This window comes from Ambystoma mexicanum, chromosome 8 (genome assembly GCF_040938575.1).
Source record: "Ambystoma mexicanum isolate Mex_15411 chromosome 8, UKY_AmexF1_1, whole genome shotgun sequence".
Classification (NCBI taxonomy): Eukaryota; Metazoa; Chordata; class Amphibia; order Caudata; family Ambystomatidae; genus Ambystoma; species Ambystoma mexicanum.
In genome coordinates, this window is record NC_090929.1 from 706,338,948 (window position 1) to 706,361,274 (window position 22,327).

At 45.6% G+C, this 22,327-nt stretch overlaps 1 protein-coding gene across 1 annotated transcript in view; it reads left to right on the forward strand.

Annotated features, from left to right (window-relative positions):
• Positions 1-22,327, forward strand: part of PPA1 (inorganic pyrophosphatase 1) — a 399,132-nt gene that overhangs the window by 328,984 nt on the left and 47,821 nt on the right. Inside the window, exons 9-10 of the mRNA XM_069610510.1 lie at positions 9,036-9,105; positions 11,031-11,070. Of these exons, the coding sequence (XP_069466611.1) occupies positions 9,036-9,105; positions 11,031-11,070 (110 nt within the window). The remainder of the gene's footprint in view (positions 1-9,035; positions 9,106-11,030; positions 11,071-22,327) is intronic.

Here is a 22,327-nt window from a genome sequence, read left to right on the forward strand (position 1 = left end):
GGAGCCAAGCTCGACACAATGGCATGGCTGGCCTCGCTGTCCGACGAAAGCCATCCTGGGCAAGGTGCAACGCCTGCTAGCCACGGACGTAGCCAGGGTAAGATCCATCAAATCCCTTCTCGGGATGATGTCCTCCTGCATCTATCTGGTATGCCTGTGCAGACTTCGGATGTGTCCACTGCAGGAGTTCCTCGACGCATGCTGGATCCAGGCGACGGACAGCTTCGAGGACAGGATACCGCTCAATGAAACCTTCCGACGAGCGATCTGGTGGTGGGGCACCCGCGCTCATCTGACGGCGGGCGCAGACTTGCAGACCCCAGCTCACCAGGTAACGGTGACGACGGATGCCTCCCTGGAAGGGTGGGGAGCACATACCGGAAATCTCCACGCCAGAGGCCTTTGGCTCCCGGAGGAAAAACAACTTCCTATCAACATTTTGGAGCTCCGCGCAGTGTTTTGGCCCCTCAGGTCCTTTCGTCCGTCCCTCAAGGGCAAGGTAGTGAGGATCTTCACCGACAACACCACCACGATGTTCTACATCAGGAAGCAGGCTGGAACCAGATCCCCAGCCCTGTCCAAGGAATCCCAGGATCTGTGGCACTGGGCCGTCGACCAGGGGATGTTTTTGGTACCTTTTCATCTGACAGGGATGAAGAACACCATCGCCGACTCACTCGGCAGGGAGCTGCGCTCGTGCCACGAGTGGGAGCTATGCCAGGATCAAGTGGATCGACTCTTCAGGCTGTGGGGCAGACCCCAGGTCGATCTCTTTGCGACAAACTCCAAGTGCAAGAGGTTCGCCAGCAGGTTCCCCCAACCGAGGAGCATGGGCGATGCTTTCTCGTTCCCCTGGGACAACCTGTTCCTCTATGCCTTCCCGCCGTTGCCACTGCTATTCCAGCTCGTCAACCAGCTCACGAGGTCCCGGTGCAGGTTGATCCTCGTCGCACCAGCGTGGCCGAGACCGATCTGGTTCCCGGACCTTCTGGACTGATCAGCGTCCCCACCAGTCAAACTGCCCGTGGACGCGGATCTTCTCTCCAGAGAAGGAGGCGCTATTCTTCATCACGACCCGAAGTCTCTGAATTTGCAGGCCTGGCTCCTGCAGCACTAGAGTTTGGAGATACGATATATAACGGCCGACTGCAGAGAGGTTCTTGCAAAGGCCAGGGCGTCCTCAACTCTCAAGTGTTACGGACACAAATGGAAGAGGATCTCTGTCTGGTGCCGGGCACAGAAGATTAACCCTCTACGGATTACGGCCCCTCAAGTACTGCCGTACCTACTGTCGTTGGCCAAGGCTGGACTAGCTCACGCCTCCATCAAGATACATCTGGCTGCCATCTCCAGATACAACAGGACGGGTGTCCATGTGGTCTCATCGCCTGGTGAAGGAATTTATGAAGGGACTATTCCGCTCGTTCCCGCCGGTGAAGGCCCCAGCCCCGGCGTGGGAGCTCAACGTGGTGCTGACTAGGCTCATGGGCACCCCGTTCGAGCCTATGCATACTGCACCGTTGAAGTTCCTATCATGGAAAACAGCTTTTCTTGTGGCCATCACCTCCGCACGGCACGTGGGAGAGATTCAGGCCCTCTTGCAAGCCTCCATACTTTACCTTTCACAACACGAGGGTCGTGCTCAGGACGCACTCCTCCTTCATGCCCAAGGTGCCGTCTGACTTCCACCTCAACGAGCCCTTGGTGTTACCAGTGTTCTTCACGTCACCGGCCGAGAGGACTTTGCACTCGCTAGATGTAGCTAGAGCGCTGAAGTTCTACGTGGACCGCACGAAGAGTTTTCGGAAGACGTCAGCTTTTTGTGAACTTTGGACCTGTGAATCAAGGGAAGGCTCTCTCGAAGGCTTCCATTTCCAGATGGCTCTCCGGCTGTATCATGCACTGTCACGGTTGGCAAACCGAACGCTGCCCGGCCGTCAGAGCCCATTCGACCAGAGCGATCGCTGCTACCACAGCGTTCTTGTCTTGTGTGCCCCTGCTGGACATCTGCAAGGCTGCTACGTGGAGGTCGACGCACACCTTCACGAAATTTTATTGCGTCGATCGGGATTCCAGGGAGGAGTCCAGGGTCGGCCAAGCAGTGCTGCGCAACCTGTTCGTCTGAAGGGCCTGGTAAGGCGGTAAGAGTTGCTTAATGTTGAGTTTATGTATTGCTTAATGTTGAGTTTTTGCCACCTCCCGTGGTTGTGCATGTGTGTACTGCTATGTAATCTTATATTCATGAGCATGTGAATCCATGCCAGACCCCATGCTGGAGAAGGAACAAGTTACTTACCTGTAACTGTTGTTCTCCAGCATGGGTCTGGCATGGATTCACATGCGAACCCTCCCGCCTAGCCCTCTGTGGCTCTTCACTTGGTCATACTGCCACTTCACGTGCTACCAAATCTGAGTATGGCTGCCGGAGGCGGGGCTTAGGGAGAGGGCAGTCATTGGCTGTGGGCAGTATGACCCAGAGATCAGTGATTGGTTACTACTAGGAAAGACAGATCAGAAACGAAACTGATACTGATTTTTTTCTGTACCGAGGATTCCCAGCCTGACGACGGGGAATATTCATGAGCATGTGAATCCATGCCGACCCATGCTGGAGAACAGTTACAGGTAAGTAACTTGTTCCATACATTATGGTGCACCAGCATACAAAATGCCCTCCAACAAAATCATTGGGGGCCCCAAACTAAAATGGATGATAAAAGAACCCAACTCGCCACTGGCAACCCTACCACACCTATGCCACCTTCCATTGCATGGCTTAATTCAGAATTCAAATTCAGGAAGGTCGCCATACCGGAAGTCCAAAAAATTATAGCATCTCTAAAACCTTATAAATGTAAAGGTGACAGCTGCCCCGCTCATATTATAAAAGATGCAGCTAGAGATCTAGCACCCTTTTATCACTAAACTTATAAACTCCTCGTTTGCCAGCAACACCATCCCAACTAACCTGAAACAATCCTGGGTTCTCCCTCTATTGAAAAAACAAACATTAGATCCAGCTATACCTACCTACCTATTATAGACCGATCGCAACAGTCCCTTTCTTACTGAAAATCTTGGATGGAGTTGCATACTTTCAAATTCAAGACTTTCTAGAATCCAACCAACTACTCGGAACCAGTCAATCTGGCTTCAGACCTCAGCATGGAATGTAAACTGCTTTGGTTGACCTCAAAAGCCAGATCGACGAACTAAAAGACAAAGGCTAAGTTGCTATCCTACTCCTCCTTGACTTATCAGCTGCCTTTGATCTGGTAGACCATAATATACTATGCAATCACCGATCTTCGGCAGCTCACTTTTCCGTCTCTGCAGTCACCTGGACACAGTCTTTCCTTGCGAATAGAACTATGCGTGTCTTTTCACCGACTGCAGCAGATTACCCAGTCCCTATAACTTGCAAAGACCCCCAAGGATCCTGCGTATCGCCCACTTTGTACAACATATTTACAAAGCGCACTATTCGACAAATTGAACCGTCTGTCACCAACACGGATTATGCAGATGACACCCAGATACTCCTAGTAGTTCCTGATAGTACATACGATACCGACGTTGGCCGGATTAATGAAGTCTACACCATCATTCAGGCCTGGATGGCCACACATGGCCTTTGCCTGAATGATAAGACTGAGTTACTCTTGGTTGGCTCTCCCAACAACCTCCTAAAATTGAGCCCTAACTACACCACCTTTACTATTGATGGGAACAATATACATGTCGCCAAACATGTAAAAACCTTAGGTTTTTATCTCCAGGCCCACTCTAGCCTAACTAAATGGGTAAACATGACCGCCTATACCGTCAAGCTGATCAGGGCATGTAGAGCAGAACTCACCCAACAGCTGCCTTACACTGGCCAGAGCTGTCATACAATCCAAATTGGACTATTGTTAGCGCCTAGGTATGGGCCATTACAAATCTATAACAAATTGCAGATACTTCAAGATAATGCGCTTAGAGCAGCATTAAGCATCCCTAGAAGAGCATATCTCCACAAGAAAGCACCACAATTGGCTTTCCATAAGAGAAAATTGACTTAAAAACATCTGCCTCACTCACAAAGCGCTCAACCACCAAGCCCCGCCATATCTCGCTGACAAATTCACCTGGAAACCATCACCTAGAATCACAAGATAATCCAATACCTCCGGTCTAGTCGTGCCCAGGTTTAATCTTGAGAGCTGGCGGTACCAGCTTCCTGCTTATAGCGGCACAGCTATGGAACTCACTCCCACAGAATATCAAAACTATCCAAGCTTTTGATTCATTCCGAAGTCACATTATCACATGGCTACTGAACAAAAACGAACTTCACCTCTCTACCCCACTTTCTTACTGTTCTTCTATTGGCCGTCCACTTACCCTTGCATACTGTCTTGTTATATATACGTTAAAACTTTATTTTTGACTGTATAAATTGTATTTCACTTGTAGAAAATATACTATAACCGTTATTGTAAAAATGTTTGCCATGTAACCATCCTTTTACTGGCGCCCAGAAACCCATGGTTAAGTGTGCTATATAAATAAAACAAACAAGGTGGCTCTCGGGCTGCATCATGCATTGTCATCGGTTGGCGAACCGACCGTTGCCCAGCTGTTGAGCCCACTCCAGCAGATTGCTGTGACGACTGCGTTCCTGTCTGGTGTGCCCCTCCCAAACATTTGCAGGGCTGCTTCGTAGAGGTCCTACTGCGTCTCTTACATGTACATGCGCATACTGTGTACATAACAAAAAAATGTATGTAGATGTTTGCCCTGTTTTGACCATTCCTAAAACATGAACAGTCGCAAAACCTGCCCTCCCATTACAAATTTTGAATTTCTCGGTCAAATCCATTCAGGTGTATGTACTTAAAATCGCTTGGTAGCTATTCATCACCAATCCAGTGTCCTTCAAAGTGGTTTTTGGTTCCGTTCTTGGTCTCCAAACACTGCTACGAATGGGTCTACTAGAGTGTCCGTAAAAACTTGGGATTCCGTTGGACATAACCACATTGTGTAAAATTTAGAGATCCATTTCTCCAAATCTTTTTTAAATTTGTGTTCCATTTATCTGGATGTTTTCTCTGATCTACCATGTCATGATTTATTTGGATCCTTATTCCACTCAATCAGTTTCCAGGTTTCACTTCAGGAGTTCTGATATGTCTGTATTGATCTGCTTCCTTAATTTCTTTCCTAATTCTGTCACTTTTCTAAAAATATTGTCTGGAAGCTTCTGCGATGACAAGGAATATGGGATTAAGTCTTCTGCACAGTTTAATTTTGTCATTGTGTATAAACCATGCAGTTGACTATTCCAAACTCAGCGACTGAGGGTATCCCGAGCCGGTTCCTTTTGCTGGTCTTGAGACCTTGCCATTGGCAACTGCTGGTCCCTAGTAATGGCCTAACAAAGCCTCCAATATTGTCTATAAAGTGGCTTATGAATCTAGCTTTTACCAGGAGAAATTCCCAATATCCCTGTTGCCTTTCTTTGCTTCATATATCGTAGTGGCCCATTCCAACTGATTTGGATACTGCAATGTCAATGATGGGCAACCGAATTGTTGGGGTACTAATATGCTAGCTGATCCAATTGTACCAAACCATCTTGAGGGCCTGCAAAATCTACTAGCCCACTCGCATTGGCGAGTAGATTTTATGAAGGAAGAGGTACTCAACCTTGCTGGCGGGTATGGGGATGTTTGATACGTTTGCTTGACATTTACTGCAAACAAACTTTGTTTGCAGTAGCTGGCAAATAATGTTCACTGTGCATGGCTGGCCTTTTGGGTGGCAGTATTGTTCCAAATCTGAAGTGTGCTTATGGTGTCCTGCTCAATTTTACAGAAAACACTGGTAAATATTTTATCACTGTGGGGCAAGTGCGTTTCTTTTAGGTGGAGTATTTAAACTAAGGAGCGCGCCGTGCAGGTCTAGTGGGATTTGTAAGGCCTGATCTTGATTACTTTTCTTTGGAAATCACTTATGGTTGCGTTGCAGTATCTATCTGGGAATATCCATTTTAGATGCCAGCCTCTAGAAAAATTTTAATAATGTTGGACATTCAATAACTGTTCTTTTCAGGAAGGCACGTTATCTCTGTGATCCTATGGATTACACACAATTTAACTATAATCTAAGTGCTTGGGCTTCTGTGGCTTCTGCCTTTGGGGAGCCAATACATTTTATTAGTTGAGGCAAATACTTTGTTTTAAGAATGTTCAGGCATAATATGCTGATCATCCAACAGTGTCCTCTGCAGTATCTTTGCAGATTTCACGATTTGCTTCTCCAAAGTAGTTTGGTATCATCTGCGTAGTTCTGATACACAAAGGCAGAGTCTCTCAGGTTGTTGCATAATGGATTCACATGGATGTTTGTACAGTGCAAAGTGCAATCACCCATTGGGTGTGTGCACGCTCCAAATGCTTTTCCCTGAATTACTTTGAAGGGTATGTGGCCATTGTGGGGGGAAAAGGCACTCTTTACTCTTACTCCATTGCTAGTTTATAGTAGCCAATCTTAAGGTCCTTTTGTCTCATTGAGTGATGCAGTGGTATCGATAAGGTGCATCCAGCTATGGCTGATTTTTTTGTTGTTGCAATATTGAATCTGCCTACTTCCACCCGCTTTCCTCAATTTTTGTGTCATCCTAGGCGTGGCTTTGACTGTAGCACACTGTAGTTGGACTGCAAATATCTAGGACACGTGTAAAGATGGGCTGGTGTATGGATCCTCTTCCTGATCCATTCCCTTACTCCTCCAGCAGAAAGCACCCTTCTGTGCACAAACTGGGATGCATCACTGCCTGTGCAGCTAAATTGCCACCAATTTTTTGTATGGTATTTTGTTTATTTCCTCTGTTCCTGTTTATGCCCCATACTAAGGTTGAGACCCTCTGACCTGTAGCAGATATTTCACATGCCTAAGGCTGGTATCCTGAGGTTTGAGGATGCCTTCAAACATCCACAAGCAGCCTTCAGGTAATTAATTGCATGCAAAATTCAGGTCTCTATCATTCTTTGAACATGGGCATCATCACTCTGGGTGGGGTGTGGGTGAGAAACTCTTGACACCCGCGTTCCCCCAGGGCAGCAGGGGTCCAGCAAGCCACTTGGATAAATCAGGACTGTTACCCTAACCAGGTCGAATGACTAGGGTCCTGCTTTTTGCTTCACTGGCTGGATTTCTAGACAGATCATGCCCTAAAGGGTCTTCGAGACCTAAAGGGTGTTCCAAAGCTAGAGGATTGCCTTTGCCCAATGCTCACTACCCCAAAAGGGCTAGCCAAAACAGGACAACTTGACATATTTTTGTAGCCTGAAAAGAGGGGACTAATATGAAACTATGAACCCAAAACAAGATGGATGATGAAAATGAAGGTTGTCCTAATTCGTGGTGCAACAACTATTCCTAGAATGACTGTGGTGCTCGGACCCTATTGGTGTGAAGATTTTCTAGTCCTCTATAATGAATGATTGTAAAGTAGCAACATTGAATTTAAGTATGAGTACTTGTAGACTTAAACCAAGGTAACGGAATATCCCACTCCTACCAAACTTCATTCACTTGGCGGCAGGAACAGGTCGTCGGGATACACTTCAAAGTCATTATTAAAGGTACATTCCAAGGGGGACCATGCCCCGCTGGGAATATAACCTTTATTTCAGTTCCCTTTTAGTTCTGTTAGAATTTCTTAAAATGTGTATGGTTCCCAAAAATGTACTTCTAGGACGCTGGTTAGTGGGGCACATGCCATTAATTTCTTTTAATTTCTTTTATTATTTATTTTAATGAAGGGCTTTTCATAGGACATACTTGCAAACATTAATATTACTACCCAATTGAAATTGATGCTCTTTTATTGACCTTGGAAGGATGAAAGGCTGATTTGGCTTTCCCGGGATTCAAAACCTGCAAATCAAACCAGGATCTCAGCAACTAGTGTTTTACCTGCTGATCAATCTTACCTGCTCATACCCCATATGTTTGAGTACTCCTTTTCATAATCTTTTATAAGAGCAAGGCAACTTTGAATAGAAAAGCAGTCTTTGCTGCCCAGGCTATGTTTGGAATGTTCTCTGCCTCTTTCTTTCAGTCTCCGCACACATCTAAAAGGGTTGAAAGATTCAATTGCCTGACCTTTTAGAGGGCTATAGGGTGTTTGTGTCTAAAATATTGTGTCCATGCCAAAAAATCCTTTAGATGGCTTGTGATGCTGGCCTAAAAGGTGGTTTGGGGCTGTCACTTGGGCTTTCTTAAATACATTCTCTAAATGTTACTGTCTTGGACTCCATGGTAGGGGTAGAAGACTAAAAATGTTACAGCGCTACCAAACAAAAACTAGTTATGGGCTCCCGTCAGATTTGATCCCACTTAAATTTGATTTTCCTGCTGTAGAGTTGTTGTAAAGAGTCTTTGGAATGAAAGTAAAAACCAAGTTACTTATCTTCCCTGATGGTCTCTCTGTGTTCTATATTAGATTTCTTGCTTTCTTCATCTTCCTCATAGGAATAATGTTTGTAACCAATAGGGCTATTTTTGCTAGTTCTACAATTTCTCTGATCATCTTGGAGAAGGGACATTGGGTAGGACTGGAGGGGTGGATACAAACTACTACATATGTTCACCCAGACATCCCTTTAGCATCAGTGGACCTGTTGCTTTAGTATTAGGGCTCCACTGTAGATGCACCAAGGCCCCCTGTAGGCAGTTAAAGATTTTCTATATCCAGGCTGCATTTGCTATGGTGAATTTGAAAATTCTCTGGTGTGCAGGAGTCGAAGTCTTTACAGGAGACGTTCTACAAACCCCCAGTTTCCAGCTGCATTATTTTATTTGGTAATTTTCAAAAAAGGGGAATCTCGCTACAGCAGCTGTGTTTCTGTTCAAGAATGGAAGCCTAGTATGCAAAACAAATTGTTGTGTTCTTAATATGCCAGATCATGCAATCGATTTTCTGCTTCGGTTGACTTATAATACAAACAAATTTTAAAACATTTCAAACCTTTTTGTTTTAACAGTACAAACACTACGTTAAAAGACAGTGAGTTCCTGTGCACCCAAGAAGCGGCTAAAGCCTTCGTTGAAAAAGTAAGTACTGCATAAACGTTTTATTTCAGTTGCATTTGTGAACCGGGGTGCTAGCAAGAGTCCATATTGATGAGCTGTTACTTATTGTAGTAGCGTTTTAATACCCCGTAGGCAGCCTCATTGACAATGGACCACTTAGTAACATTATTTTTATGCCTGCCTACCATGACCTGCCCATTTACCAATTATTTGCCAATCTCCAATTTCTGTAGCAAGCCATCGGGTCAAACTGCTCATTCAAAAGCTGCTGAAAATGTGCGTTTTGAGAGGGTCCTTAACGTTTCCCTTTGCACAAAATGGCCCATGCTTCCTCTGTCGCATCCAACCACCCGTTTTCTTTTTCCAGTTAGCAATATTGTTGATGGCTAACTACTTTGTTAGCTTTACCAGCCTCTTTTTATGATGGCTGGAGCATTTTGTTTTGCTTTTGTCCTTTTATTAAAATTCAAGAAAGGGGCACATTTATTGTTTGGAAAATTCATTTTCCAGTGCAAGGCACTTGCCTCACTCCGATTTCCTTTTTTAAATTACTATTTGTCTACATTTTTCCTGCATCTCTGCTACTTTCAGACAGTTTATGAGAGAATTCAAGCCATACATCTTACTTACATAAGTTATAAACATCCCTATGTAAGCATCTTTATCCCACTGGTTTGACAAATTTCCCCCCAAGTTAGATTAAAACTCCCGCTATTAATAGAAGGGAATTTAACCTTTGGGTTTAATGGGAGATGTGCACACTATCGTTGAGTTCAGGGTAGGTTTACACTGCAAACCTTTTACAGCTGGTCACTAAGTTGGCATTGCAGGTTTTGAAAAACGTTGTTCCTCCAACTGATGCGTGCAGTTAGAGAATTAGTCAGGATCCTTTCTAGTATTTACACATCCTCGCCCAAAGTTACTTGTGAGGGAGGAGCAAGTAAATGGATGTACAACTTCAACGGGTGGTCTGTAAAGGCCTAATGGGAATTCTTAAAACCCTCTGACAATCAACTACTCCCCAGAAAAACCTGCCTTTTCACTTAGTGGCTTCATCAAAGTGCCTTTCAGGTTCTAAGATTAGTCTCTGCACACTGGTGGGTAGCAATACAGTACCATTGCCTGATTGGGGGCCTTAAAGAGTCCTTCACCCTGTAGCATCCAAAACCCCACCAATAAGTTGTATAGAAAATAGGAGGCCGGCTTTAGAACTTCACACTTGCCCTGTGTCTGAAGTTCTAACCTGCCTTAAGTCAGCTTAAGTCTTGTCACTCAGAAAAGATGGATGCAGAGCCTTGCCAGGGGCCATACCTAGCCAACACCAAGCATTCTCCCACTTGAAACATTGCCTTAGCTGCTGTAAGCCATGGTGGGGCTCCCCCTTCCTGCTATGCCGAGGGAGTCACAGGATTTTGAAACCACATAACCACCTAGTCTTTGGACATAGTTTATACTTGCTTACCCGAATCTCAACACCTCAGAATATGCTCTGCAACTCTCTGAGAAATCTTTTCTGTCCAAATAATCAATATTCCAAATCGGGGCTCCCTTCCCATTGATTGCTTACCCCAATAAACGGGCTTATGCATGTTCTGAAATGTAATACTTGTCGCTGCTTCGGGACCATCCGATTTCAGAATTGTCCAACATCTTAATCCATAGAAGTCTCTAGTGATTGGTTTCCTGAGCTGTTAAAAGGCTTACTTTTCCCCACCATGAGTCCCACATAATGTACACCCTAGCCAAAGAATGTTCTGAGTATTGTTTTACAAATGGCTTGTGCATGAACATTGCATGTTGTGTAAAGACATATTCAGGTTTGTGCAATCAGACATTGGTGTGAATTGACTGCTGTGCTCCTTCATCTTCAGGAGCAAGTCGAACATAAATAGGTGCACAAACCTCCTTTAAAATATTTAAAATCATTATTTGTGTAACTGTTTTAGGTGCCTACGTGTGGTCAAGTCAACGAAATACCATCTGAAGGTAAGAATGATGAGCCGTACCTTTCTTTCTCGTTTGTCCATGGCACCCTTACTCTGCTTTAGGAGGGAAAGTTCATTCACTGACTTGCCACCTGCTGTGCGCAATCATGTTCCTACCCTACTGTAATATTCACCTTCCAGAATTCCTTGCATTCCAGGTAACCATGAGTGAAGAACCAGTATTTTACCATGTAACCTTTTGAATTCTACACATGTATACCATGTGTTGAGGGCTAAATTATGACTTTAGCATGAAGTGGTTCCTGGCCTACGAACTTAAAATACCCTAGAGGAGTCCTGTGGATGATTGCAGAGACTATGGGTATCAACGTTGAGTGTCTGGATTTCCATTTTTTAACCACCTCCTCCAAGCCCCCATCCCCCCACTCCACCCCAACCAGTCTTATTTCATGCATAGCACACTATTTACAAGAAATGTATGACTTGGGTCATTTTTTTGGTGGCTAAGAAGCTTTTGCATCAGTGTCCTATTGGTGGTCAGTCAAGGATTTCTAGACACTTTACATTTCAATCAAACCATAGACCCCAGGACCACTGTTGCTTCGGATTACAGATACAGGGTTTGAATAAGCGACAGTTCTCTATCATACTGTTAAGGTATTACGCAAGGGAACCGAAGGATTCCTAAAATCCTTTTACACAAAATATAACCTTTGAAGTAGTAAGCAAACAGTTTCTTGAAACAATCTCTCATACAAACACACCAATCGTAGGCAATTAGGATTAAACTTTCTTTTTAAGGTAGCAGCCCTTCAACACCCACATTCCCCTGTCCAGTTCTTGCCTTTCATTTCCCACGTGTTCTGTGAGGATTAGACTTTTTCATGTCTTACTTGTGCACAGCATTTCTACTCTCCTCTTAAAGGATTTATTTTCTGCCCTTGTAAAAACCTCAGTGAGGGTCATTTTACGTTAACCTTAAATATCAAAATGGGTCCTCCTTTTAAACTTTACTCTAAATGCATTGTGTAGATGGGCAGAGACAACAGGCACTCAGAAATATGTTCCATTACCAGAGCACCATAGCTGTGCATCAAAGGTTAAATATTTGTGGAAGGAGCTTTTCCACACCTCACTTCCACATGCTCCTGTCATGCACTAGATCTGCAGCATTTTAGGCAAATTCAAATCAAAGGTCCTCTCTCCCAGGAAACCTCCTCTATTGCTGAAGGGTACCACGGTCCTGCGGAAACCCTACTTATTTTAATCTCTAGCACAAACCTGTGTAGAAATTGCACTTGAAGACCAAAGGAGGCTCCACAATGTGCCCCAGTAATCGTAACAGAAAATGGAAATCATTCTCAAGCCACCTTCTGCAATAGCATGGCTGGTTGACCAGAGCAAAGAAGTGTAAATCTGGCTCTAATGGTCGCTGCAGCTAAAAGAGTTCATTTACTTATTAAACTTCATGAAGAACCCCCAGGATCACTAAAGCTATAGACACAGCTTAGATACTTTGCTTCCTATCTTGGGCACATTTGTAATTTGCGACTCAAGCTAATAAAGATCTGTGCAGAAATATTGAACTGGTAACTCTGATCCCTGGTTAAAGACAGAGAAAGCAACCAGCATCTGGGTTATCTTTAAGCACAGCTCACAACGAAAAACCAAAGCAGTACTAAAAGTGCAGATACTGCAGTGCAGGCAAAGGAAGTGGTGCAAGTGTCCCTTCAGCATCCCTAGCAATGTTTCCTCATGCAGGCAGAATAATCCTAATTTCTTGCTCCTTAGTCTACCGCTCACCACCTAGAATGTGGTAATGTGGTAAGTGTTTATTACTCCTTAACTGGAAGGTAAAAAAATATTGGATGCGTCAGTGGTGGCCATTCGAGTAATTGGTTGCACTTCATTTATAAGTAGCTATGCTCTGGTGCCAGCGGCTTAGCAAAAGTACCATCCTGTTTGACTTTCAAGAGAGGAACCTGCCCCACTGTGCAAGACAAGAATGTAGAAAATATACAGACATGTACAGCCCAGATTTAAGTTATGTGAAAAATTCAAGACTGTTAGAATATTGACACTTAAATAAAAAACGCCTATTTTCAGGTTTCAATTGGTCATTACTACATAAAATACCTCGGGTGTGGATAGGCTGTCAACTGTCAGTTCAGTACCATTCTGCCTCAAATCATGTATTTGTAATTGGGGCAAAAGTGGTGGCTCATGGTAGTTTGTTGTATCTGCAATCTCCAACATTATTGGTATGTGTTGGGTTTTAACTGCATAATGTAAGGGTGCAAAAGTAAAGCTTGGACACAAAGGTGACCGTTTTGTTTATAGACCTTTATCAGTAAAAGGGTTGGAAAAATTACCTCTGTCCCTGAGGCTAAGCGGTGTATCCGTGCCTCCAAGGAATCGAAGAAAGCCATCAGGTAGTGAAATAGTCACTGTGTCCTAAAACCCTACCTCTGACCCTAACACCAAACTCAAATCTAATGTGCAGGTATGTTATATTCACAACTGACGTGTTCGCAGTTCTTGCCAACAAAGTTCCCAATCTCTTGCGTTAATAAATAAAGCAAATGTTCCTTTTCCACAAAGTAATATCTGGAGGACCAGGGATTGGCTCCTTTCCCCTGAATTCCTTCTTCCAGTTCACAAGTTGGGAGCTAGCCTCCTTGTTGTGTGGTTTCCTATCATTTGCAAAATAACACCAAAAGTAAACACAGCGTACACTCTGCCATGGGACTTGTCTCCACTTCCTTTGACTTCCTCCAAGCTTCCCCAAAAATGGACAACAAAGGTTCCCTGTTTTCTCTGTGAAAATGTCTTCTTTGCTCATGGAGAGGGATATCTGGTTCACTCTCCTGTTTCACATCCCAGGAAATTATAACTGAGAGTCTCACCTTAGTCTTAGACTTTCAAAGGTGTGTGGGTCCCCAACTCTCACTGGAGTATACCAGCGCGGTCTACTCTCATGCCAAGCAGAGGCAACTTCCTTGTCTGTCTGTTTATCTCAGGGTCCCAGGCACTTTTATTTTCAGACTTTCATATGGGTGCAAGTCCCAGACTCGCAATGCGGTTTTACAGTAGCTTGGTTTACTCTCCTCCAAGCATATCTTCCTTTCTGGAATGTCTGTTTCTTTCGGGTCCCAGACACTCCCATCTTGTACTCTAGAGTTCCTCTACGGTACCTCCCAGACCTCTAACACCTCTGTCTGACTGTGTACCTGTTTGTGTGGTTCCCACCTCCGAGTGGCTGTGAGGCTCTGGGAACGTTTGGGTGCTTTCTCAGGATGGAGGCACTTTTGAGGATCTAGCATTCACAAAGGGTTTTCTTCCTCCCCAGACTGGCCACCTTTACCAATGTGCACTCTTTCACTCTTTCACTCTTTCTCTCTCTCTCTTTCTCTCTTTCGATATTGGTCATCCTCCAATATCTTCATTGGTTATATGCAGATTTCACCAAATCAGTGAGAATGGTTCACCAGGTTAGGTTTCTGACCTGGTGCTGTTGCCATCACAGAAGCAACAGATTGCTTCATCTCTTTTCAGAAACTGATCTAAAAGCAGCACAACACCGACATGGAGGAGTGAGATGAAGTGCCACTCGCTGTCCTACAGAGCCAAGATGCAGAGAACGTCTCGCCCCCTTCAAGGTAGCCAGTGCGACCCCCACACTCTGATGGTGCAGAGGGAAGCCCATGGTGCACTGCTCCTTGCTGCCCAGCTCAGCCATACCGAGAAGTGACACGACCAGTGCTAAGAACTGAAACCTGCAAGCGGACTGAAACCACACTGCTGCCCTGACTGCAAGACAGGTATGCAGTACGCTCTGGGAGGACGGTGGACTGGTCTCGAGATGCCCCAGGCTGGTGCGAGAACGAAAAGTCCAAGAGACTGGACCACCATACAGCGCAAGACTTGAGGGAACAAAAGATCCATAAGGGGTAGAGTTGCCACACAGGCCGAGACTGGGCAAGAAGCTAAACGCCGTACAAGGGAGCGAGGAACTTGAAACTGTAGCAGAGATCCTGAGAGTGATCCATGGAATAAATCCCCCAGGACTGAGGGAGACCCCACCCCACAAGGGGGCATAAAACCAGAGACCCCCAGGGAGGGTCAGGAACCAATGGGATTCCACACCAAACCCGGAGACACTGGGTCACTGAAAAATACTTCGAGGCAAAACTGAAATACAAGCCCAAAGGCCTATACATTTGTTTTCCTTATGCTACTGGCAGGAGCCCTTGGAAATGTATCTGTTGGACTTGTAATCAGGCTAAAGCCTCAAACTCTACCCGATAATACATTGGGACATTCCAGTGCAGGTCTGAAGTCGGCCAACTGGGCAGGAACCTTTATCCATTTTATAAATTGTTTTGTTACTTTGTATTGGTAGGATTAGAATCGGGCTAGATAACTTTACTTTTTGTACGTCCTTTTTGGGCTTGCTTTAAGTCAGCGTTATTCAAACTGTGGGTCGCGGCCCTCTGGTGGGTCACAGCCTCATGCCCAGGGGTCCGCGCATCCACAGCTTGAAAGTAAACATTGGCATCCATTACCAAAGGATCAGGCTGTTGCTTCATCAAAGAGCAACAGCCTGATCCACGGCCCCTGCCACACATGCTTAGTGCGACAGGGGCCGGGCTTTGTCAGGTCTCAGGCTCGCATTAGAAGCCTATTTAGGAAGACAAAAAAAAAACACACACACTTTGTTTGCCGTGATGACAAGTCATCACGGCAAAAGAAGGTGTGCGCTTTTTCTTTTGTCTTCATGAATAGGCTCCTAATGGAGCCTGAGGCCCCACAAAGGCCCGACCCCTGTCACACTGAGGTCAGGGGCCTGGCTTTTGTGAGGCCCTGCAGGCTCCATTAGGAGCCTATTCATGAAACAAGGTAAAGCGCACACCTTGTTTTGCAGGGATGACCAGCCCCTCCCATATGAATGCAGAGCAGGAAACCACTAATGATGCACATTAGTGACAAACTGCCCTACTTTCAGATGGGAGGGGTGGTAGGGAGAGTGAGCCAATCCATGACAGCCAGCTTCTCTAAACTTGCATTTGGCAAGGGCCTCAAGCTGTGCTGCTAGCTCAATCTGGCTGACTGACAGCCAATGAGGATGGAAGGCGCCACGTCTTCCAACAATAAATAGTACTCACCTGCAGCTTCAGTGATCCTGCTTCAGATTGCGTCCATCAACTCCGGAGTTACATGCTGTCACGAGGTTCCTGCTTTTCTATTCTTTTTACTTTCAAAAAGGTAAGTGGCATTTACATACATGACCAATAAATAAAGTGACCAGAAACGCAAGGAAAATCGAGGCGTGGGGGCCTCTGTTCTAGTTGATAGAACAGAGGTCCCCACGGTCCTTATTTCTCCTGCAGCAGCAGTGTCCAGGGACAGCGCCAGGGCATTATATCCCTTTCGAATTGGAGGCGCCAGGGCATTTCAAACTTTTCACATGAGAGGGGCCTTCACTGAGTCTTGGGGGCAGGAGGAGCAACTGCCCCCATGTTTCCAGTCAGAATTCATTTAGCTCAGTGATATATTCAGTGCTCTGTTTTTTTGTGTGCTGGTGCTTAAAATGTGCGCTTTGCATTACAAGCTGTATACCGCTGACTGGTTCCACTCTAAGCAGGGGAGAAAAGAGGTCTGTGGGGACTCCGTACAAGTGAATAGAAAAAAGACCCCATGGTCCTCATGTCTCTTGCAGCACCAGTGGCCAGGGAAGGCGCCAGGGCATTTCATCCGTTTCAAATTACAGGCGCCAGGGCATTTCATCCGTTTCAAATTACAGTCGCCAGGGCATTTCAAACTTTTCACATGAGAGGGGCCTTCACTAAGTCTTCGGGGAGGGGGAGCAACTGCCCCCATGTTGCCAGTCAGAATTCATTTAGCTCAGTGATGTATTCAGTCCTGTTTTTTGTGATGCTGCTTAATATGTGCGCTTTGCATTACAAGCTGTATGCGCAGACTGGTTCCACTCTAAGCGGGTGAGAAATGAGGTCTCTGTACAAGTGAATAGTGAATTGTGAAGGGGTGGGTGAAGCGGCTATGGTTGTCTCAAGGCTTATTGGAGGCAAAGGTACAATTTCTTTCTTGGAGGACCACCACATAATGCCCCAATGGATTGTGGCCAGCACAAGCAGTTGGCAATGTCCCTTGCCTTTCTTTGGATTCTACAAACTAACCAGATCTTCAAGTCGGGACCCATAGTACATGTAGAACACCACAAAACATGTGGTGCACTATTGGAGGACCATGTTTTTTTCAGCCCCTCATTTTTGCTCAAAAGCCTTCTAGTGCATGTGTGATTTTGTCACAGCTACATGTTTTGCATTTTTGTTTTTGAATTATCGTTTTCAAATCCTACTGTACCTCATTCGGTACGTAAATGAGGTTATCAACAAAGCATATGAAAAGGCATTAATATGGGAGTTTACATTTTTTTCATAGGTGAGGAACCCATTTTGAAATGGAGCACTTCTTTTTGCCCAAAAACGGTAGTGTGAAAAGGAAGGCAGACGCAGACATTGACACAGGAAAAAAACTTGCAAAAGCCAGAAAGTTTGATGGCACATATTTAGACCTTGGATTTACTTCCGTTGTGATCAGAGGTGAAACGAGGCCTCAGTGTATGGTGTGTGGAGCAATTTTAGCCAATGAGAGCATGAAACCAGCCAAATTAAGACGCCACTTGGAAACAAAACATGGGGAGCTCATTGGCAAGAGCAGAGACTTCTTTGCTCGCAAGTTACAAGTCATCAGTCAGCAGAAAAGTACAGTGCAAAATATTGCTTCTACTCCAGCCAGTGCACTGAAGGCATCTTATGATGTTGCCTACCTCCTTGCCAAAAATAAAAAACCGTTCACCGATGCCGAGAAAGTCGTTCTACCAGCAGCCATGGCAATGTGCAGGAGAATGGGTGCTGAAAGTGTAGCGGACAAGCTAAAAATGATTCCTCTGTCAGACACCACCATCAGCCGACGTGTGTCTGAGATGGCAGACAATATCACTGCTCAGTTAATCACACAGCTGCAAACGAGTCTCTTTGCATTACAGTTGGATGAGGCAACAGATATATCCAGAGAGGCTCATTTAATAGCCTATGTAAGGTACTGTGGGGCAACTACAATATTGGAAGACTTTTTGTTTTGTAAGGCCATTAAAACCAGGGCAACAGCATCAGAACTGTTTGACATTTTAAATGATTTTATGAGCAGCCACTGTTTGAGATGGGAAGCCTGCGTAGGAATCTGCACAGATGGTGCCCCTTCAATGTGTGGAGATAGATCGGGATTGAAGGCCAAAGTGTTGGCAGTCGCTCCACATGTTGTATGGACACACTGCATAATTCACCGTGAAGCGCTTGCTGCTCGGAATATGGACAATGAACTTTCTGATGTACTCAGTTCAGCTGTAAAATTAGTTAATGCCATCAAAGCACAGCCAACAAGAGCACGTCTCTTTGCAATTCTGTGTGCAGAAATGGGGTCAGAACATGATGGTTTGCTCTTTCACACAGAAGTCAGATGGCTGTCCAGGGGAAGAGTGCTGCAGCGTGTGTTTGAACTCCGAAATGAAGTGCGGCAATTCCTTTTGGATGTGGACACTGGCAAAGCAAACCATCTGTGTGATCCCCGCTGGCTTGTGCTCTTGGCATACCTTGCTGATATTTTCGATAAGCTAAATACCCTCAATATGTCTTTGCAAGGAGCCAATGCCAACTCATTTACAATGAATAAAAAAGTATTTGCCTTCAAGAGGAAGCTAGACCTCTGGAAACGAACAATTGGAGCTGGGGTAGCAGTTCAGTTCCCATTGCTTGCAGAAGCAATTGAGGAAACAGAGTACAACCTGCTGCATGTCCTAGAACCAATCACAAGTCACCTAACAACATTAAGGTCCAGCTTTGATAAATACTTCCCTGAAGAAAATGCTGGCATTAATGACTGGGTGATGCAGCCTTTTCTGGCAGAGGAGGTGGTGCATCTTCCATTTGATGCCCTGGAGGAGCTGATTGAGGTTCAGTCGGACACTATTCTGCAATCTGAATTTAGGAACATTGCAGTGGGTGACTTTTGGCTGAAGGTAATCCTGGAGTATCCTACATTGGCAAGGTCTGCTATACAGTCTCTCTTACCCTTTGGGTCTTCCTACTTGTGCGAAATAGGCTTTTCAGCATTGGCTGTACTGAAAACTAAATACCGCACAAGGCTGGAAGTGGAGGACAACCTCAGAGTGGCGGTTTCAAAAATAAAGCCACACATTGACTCACTTTCTGCAGAGAGACAGGCCCACCCTTCCCATTAGTGCTTGCTCTGTAAAATCAGATTGCCTTCTGCTGAATATACTAATAGGAATGTATTTTGAGAAAATAAAAGCCCTACTGGAGAATTTTGTGTTTACTTGCACGGTTTCTATGTTTGGATTGGATGTGATTGTCCTAGTGTCTTGGAATGTCTCCCCAACAGCATATCCCTTCATAATTATGGCACCACGCATTCTGCAGCCCTCTCTAAAAAAAAAAAAAAATAACACCAACACAGAGGGGCGGGGCAGGGGGGTCCCGAACAATTTATTTTCTGCTCAGGGGGGCCATGGCATAAAAAGTTTGAAGACCACTGCTTTAAGTAAAGGGACTAGTGCGATGGGTTTAGAGCAGGGCGTTGCACCAAAATAAATCTGATTCTAACTTACTACAGTTGTCTTAACAGTTTAACTGTCTTTCCATTTCAAGGGTCCTTTAGCCTACCCTTGAACGGTAATACGATGGCTTCAACATTCCTCTTCACCAAACAACTTTCTTCTGCCAAGCAACCACCTTAACATATTGTGGGGCATCTCATTGCACACCACCAACACCACCTAGGAGCTATAATAAAAATCCTTCAATATGGGCTTTTAGATCTCTTTGCAGACTGCATGGAAATCTTAAAGGAGGTTGGATATCTGCCTCCTGGGACACGATGTGTGTTTAACCAAGAATTATTCAGAAGATCACATGATTCGTTTAACCCTCTTACTGCTGCATGTACTTTTTGCAGTGCTGAGTGCATTTTGCGGTGAACGCTCTGAGAACTGGTATATCCCGTTATCGCCACTGGCTGGCAGTGTCAAGAATGTGAACTACATGTTCTCAGCAGTAGAGGGGTTCTGTGGAGCATTAATTTGCTGCCCCTCTTCGTATGTAGAAATCTTCTGTAAGAGTAAATTGGTATTCAAATATTTTTTTAGCTTACCTTTTTGATGAAGGTTTTGTTCCTCCCAAAAAAAGACAACCATCTCCAGCCCTGAAGTTCAGTGTAGTGTTGATTTTATGCGAATACATTAGTCTCTCCCACCCCCTTTTTAGTTTGGGCTCTTTGGTGGTGCTGAAAGCGCTACCTATAAACTGAAACTAACTATTGTCATGAAAATAAGAGCTTTAACATAGGAGCTTCAAATATGGGCTTTGAATGAAGGTCATTGATACTTTTCAATGGAGATAACATTCAAGGGAGGGTTACACAATGTATTTGGCTATTGGTCCCCTCCCAGTCCCTGCACCTAGCCTTATCCATATGGATAATCCCACCATTCCTGCCATTCTCTATGGAGGCAGCCATCTTGGATGACTGTCTCGAAGGGAGGTCTCTGGAAACGAGGCAAAACTAGCAGCCATCTTTGAGTGGGAACGATACCATGCATCTGACTTGTTTTGACTGAGAATACTTTCGACAGCTGTAATTATTTGTCCCTTCTGCGTTTCATTTCTTTGGTGAAAAACACTACCAAACTGGCAAATGAACGCAAAATATTACTGAGAAATAGTGATGCGCCAGGGCACAGCTATCGCTTTCTTAATATTCAACAGTAACCTTAAAGAGGCACCTTCTCACATACAAGACATCTGTAACTGAGATGCACACAAGCCAGGCTCACAATATGTGTAAGTTTACATAGTGCAAGGAGGGACCGGAAGGAGGTGGGAGGAAGCAAGGCTGCTGTCAGGCTGGGGACATGGAGGCCTCTCTGCCAGAGGAAGATGGGAAAACTTGCGTGCACAGAGCTGGAGTCGCTTACTTTGACGGCCTATCCATTGATGCCTTGGCCCCTTCCAGCACTGGGCTCAGCAGCGTTTAACAGGGCAACACAGCCTCATTTAAGTTTGCTCTGGGTGCGAGAGACAGTAAAAGCAGCGTAACGCTTTGGCCAATCTGCAGGCCTAATGGGGTATGGTTTGGTGCAGGGTCAATCACACACTCATTTTGTGGTGGGACAGCAGCTCCAGGTGCTTTTGCACGTTGATTCCCCGCACCAGGAACAGTATGCGTTTTGACTGCCTCAATAATTGTTGGGCCGGAGATTTTCGGATGTCGCGTGCAGAACTGTGGTGTGTGGCCCGAGACCTGAGGGGGCCAGGCTGGCACTTTGAAATGCATGCCTCCCTTACTCTTATGTCCCGTCCCCTTTCCTCATACTGCATGGGCATCCCTTCCAAGGGACGGGAGACAGAATCTTTTTCACCAGAAAAAACCTTCTTTAAATTTAGAGGCGTGTGGCCCTGGGAGCATGCACTGCCCTGACTCTGCCCTCCGGCGCCACACCGCAGTCCCCTTTTCAGCGTCGACGGGAACGGGATAAATTCACCAACACTCCTGGGTTTGACTTCGGCCATGTAATTCCACGCACGGATACTTTTGTTTTTTTGTCTTTTCTTCATTCAGGTACTCGGTCCTCGGGCGTCGCGCTCCTCCCCGGCGCATGCCGACTTATACTGGATTCCGCAGGTGCCCATCCTACGCCGGGCTCTTTCCAACTAAAGACCCTCACGCCCTCTGCCTACGTTGCCTTGGCCCAGACCACGGCTGGCAAGCTTGTACTGCGTGCAACGCACGCTCCTCTTGTTCTCTGAAGAACAGACTAGCCAGGTGGAGGGAGATCTTCCAGAGATCGGTGAAATGCCTACCAGGCTTCAGCCTGAGGAACAGAGTAGGCATCAAGATCCACACTCAAGTCCTGGACGGGGCTGTGCCCAATGAGCCAGGCAACACGACGCAGGCACGTGGAAGGCAGCTTGACAAAATGGCCACTGTGCCAGACCTTTCTGACAACCGCCTGATACCGCACTGACGGGGAACAGGTGGAGGAACGTGTGCCAACCAGGTACGTGGTCTACAGCCTACCCTTCCCTTTGCGCAAGGTTTCCGCTGTGTCTGTATTGGCTGGGTACGCAGCAGCTCCAGCAGCCGCCCGCTACCCAGTCAGTATCGCTTCCACCCCTCTGGCCTGTGAGGACCGATTCTTT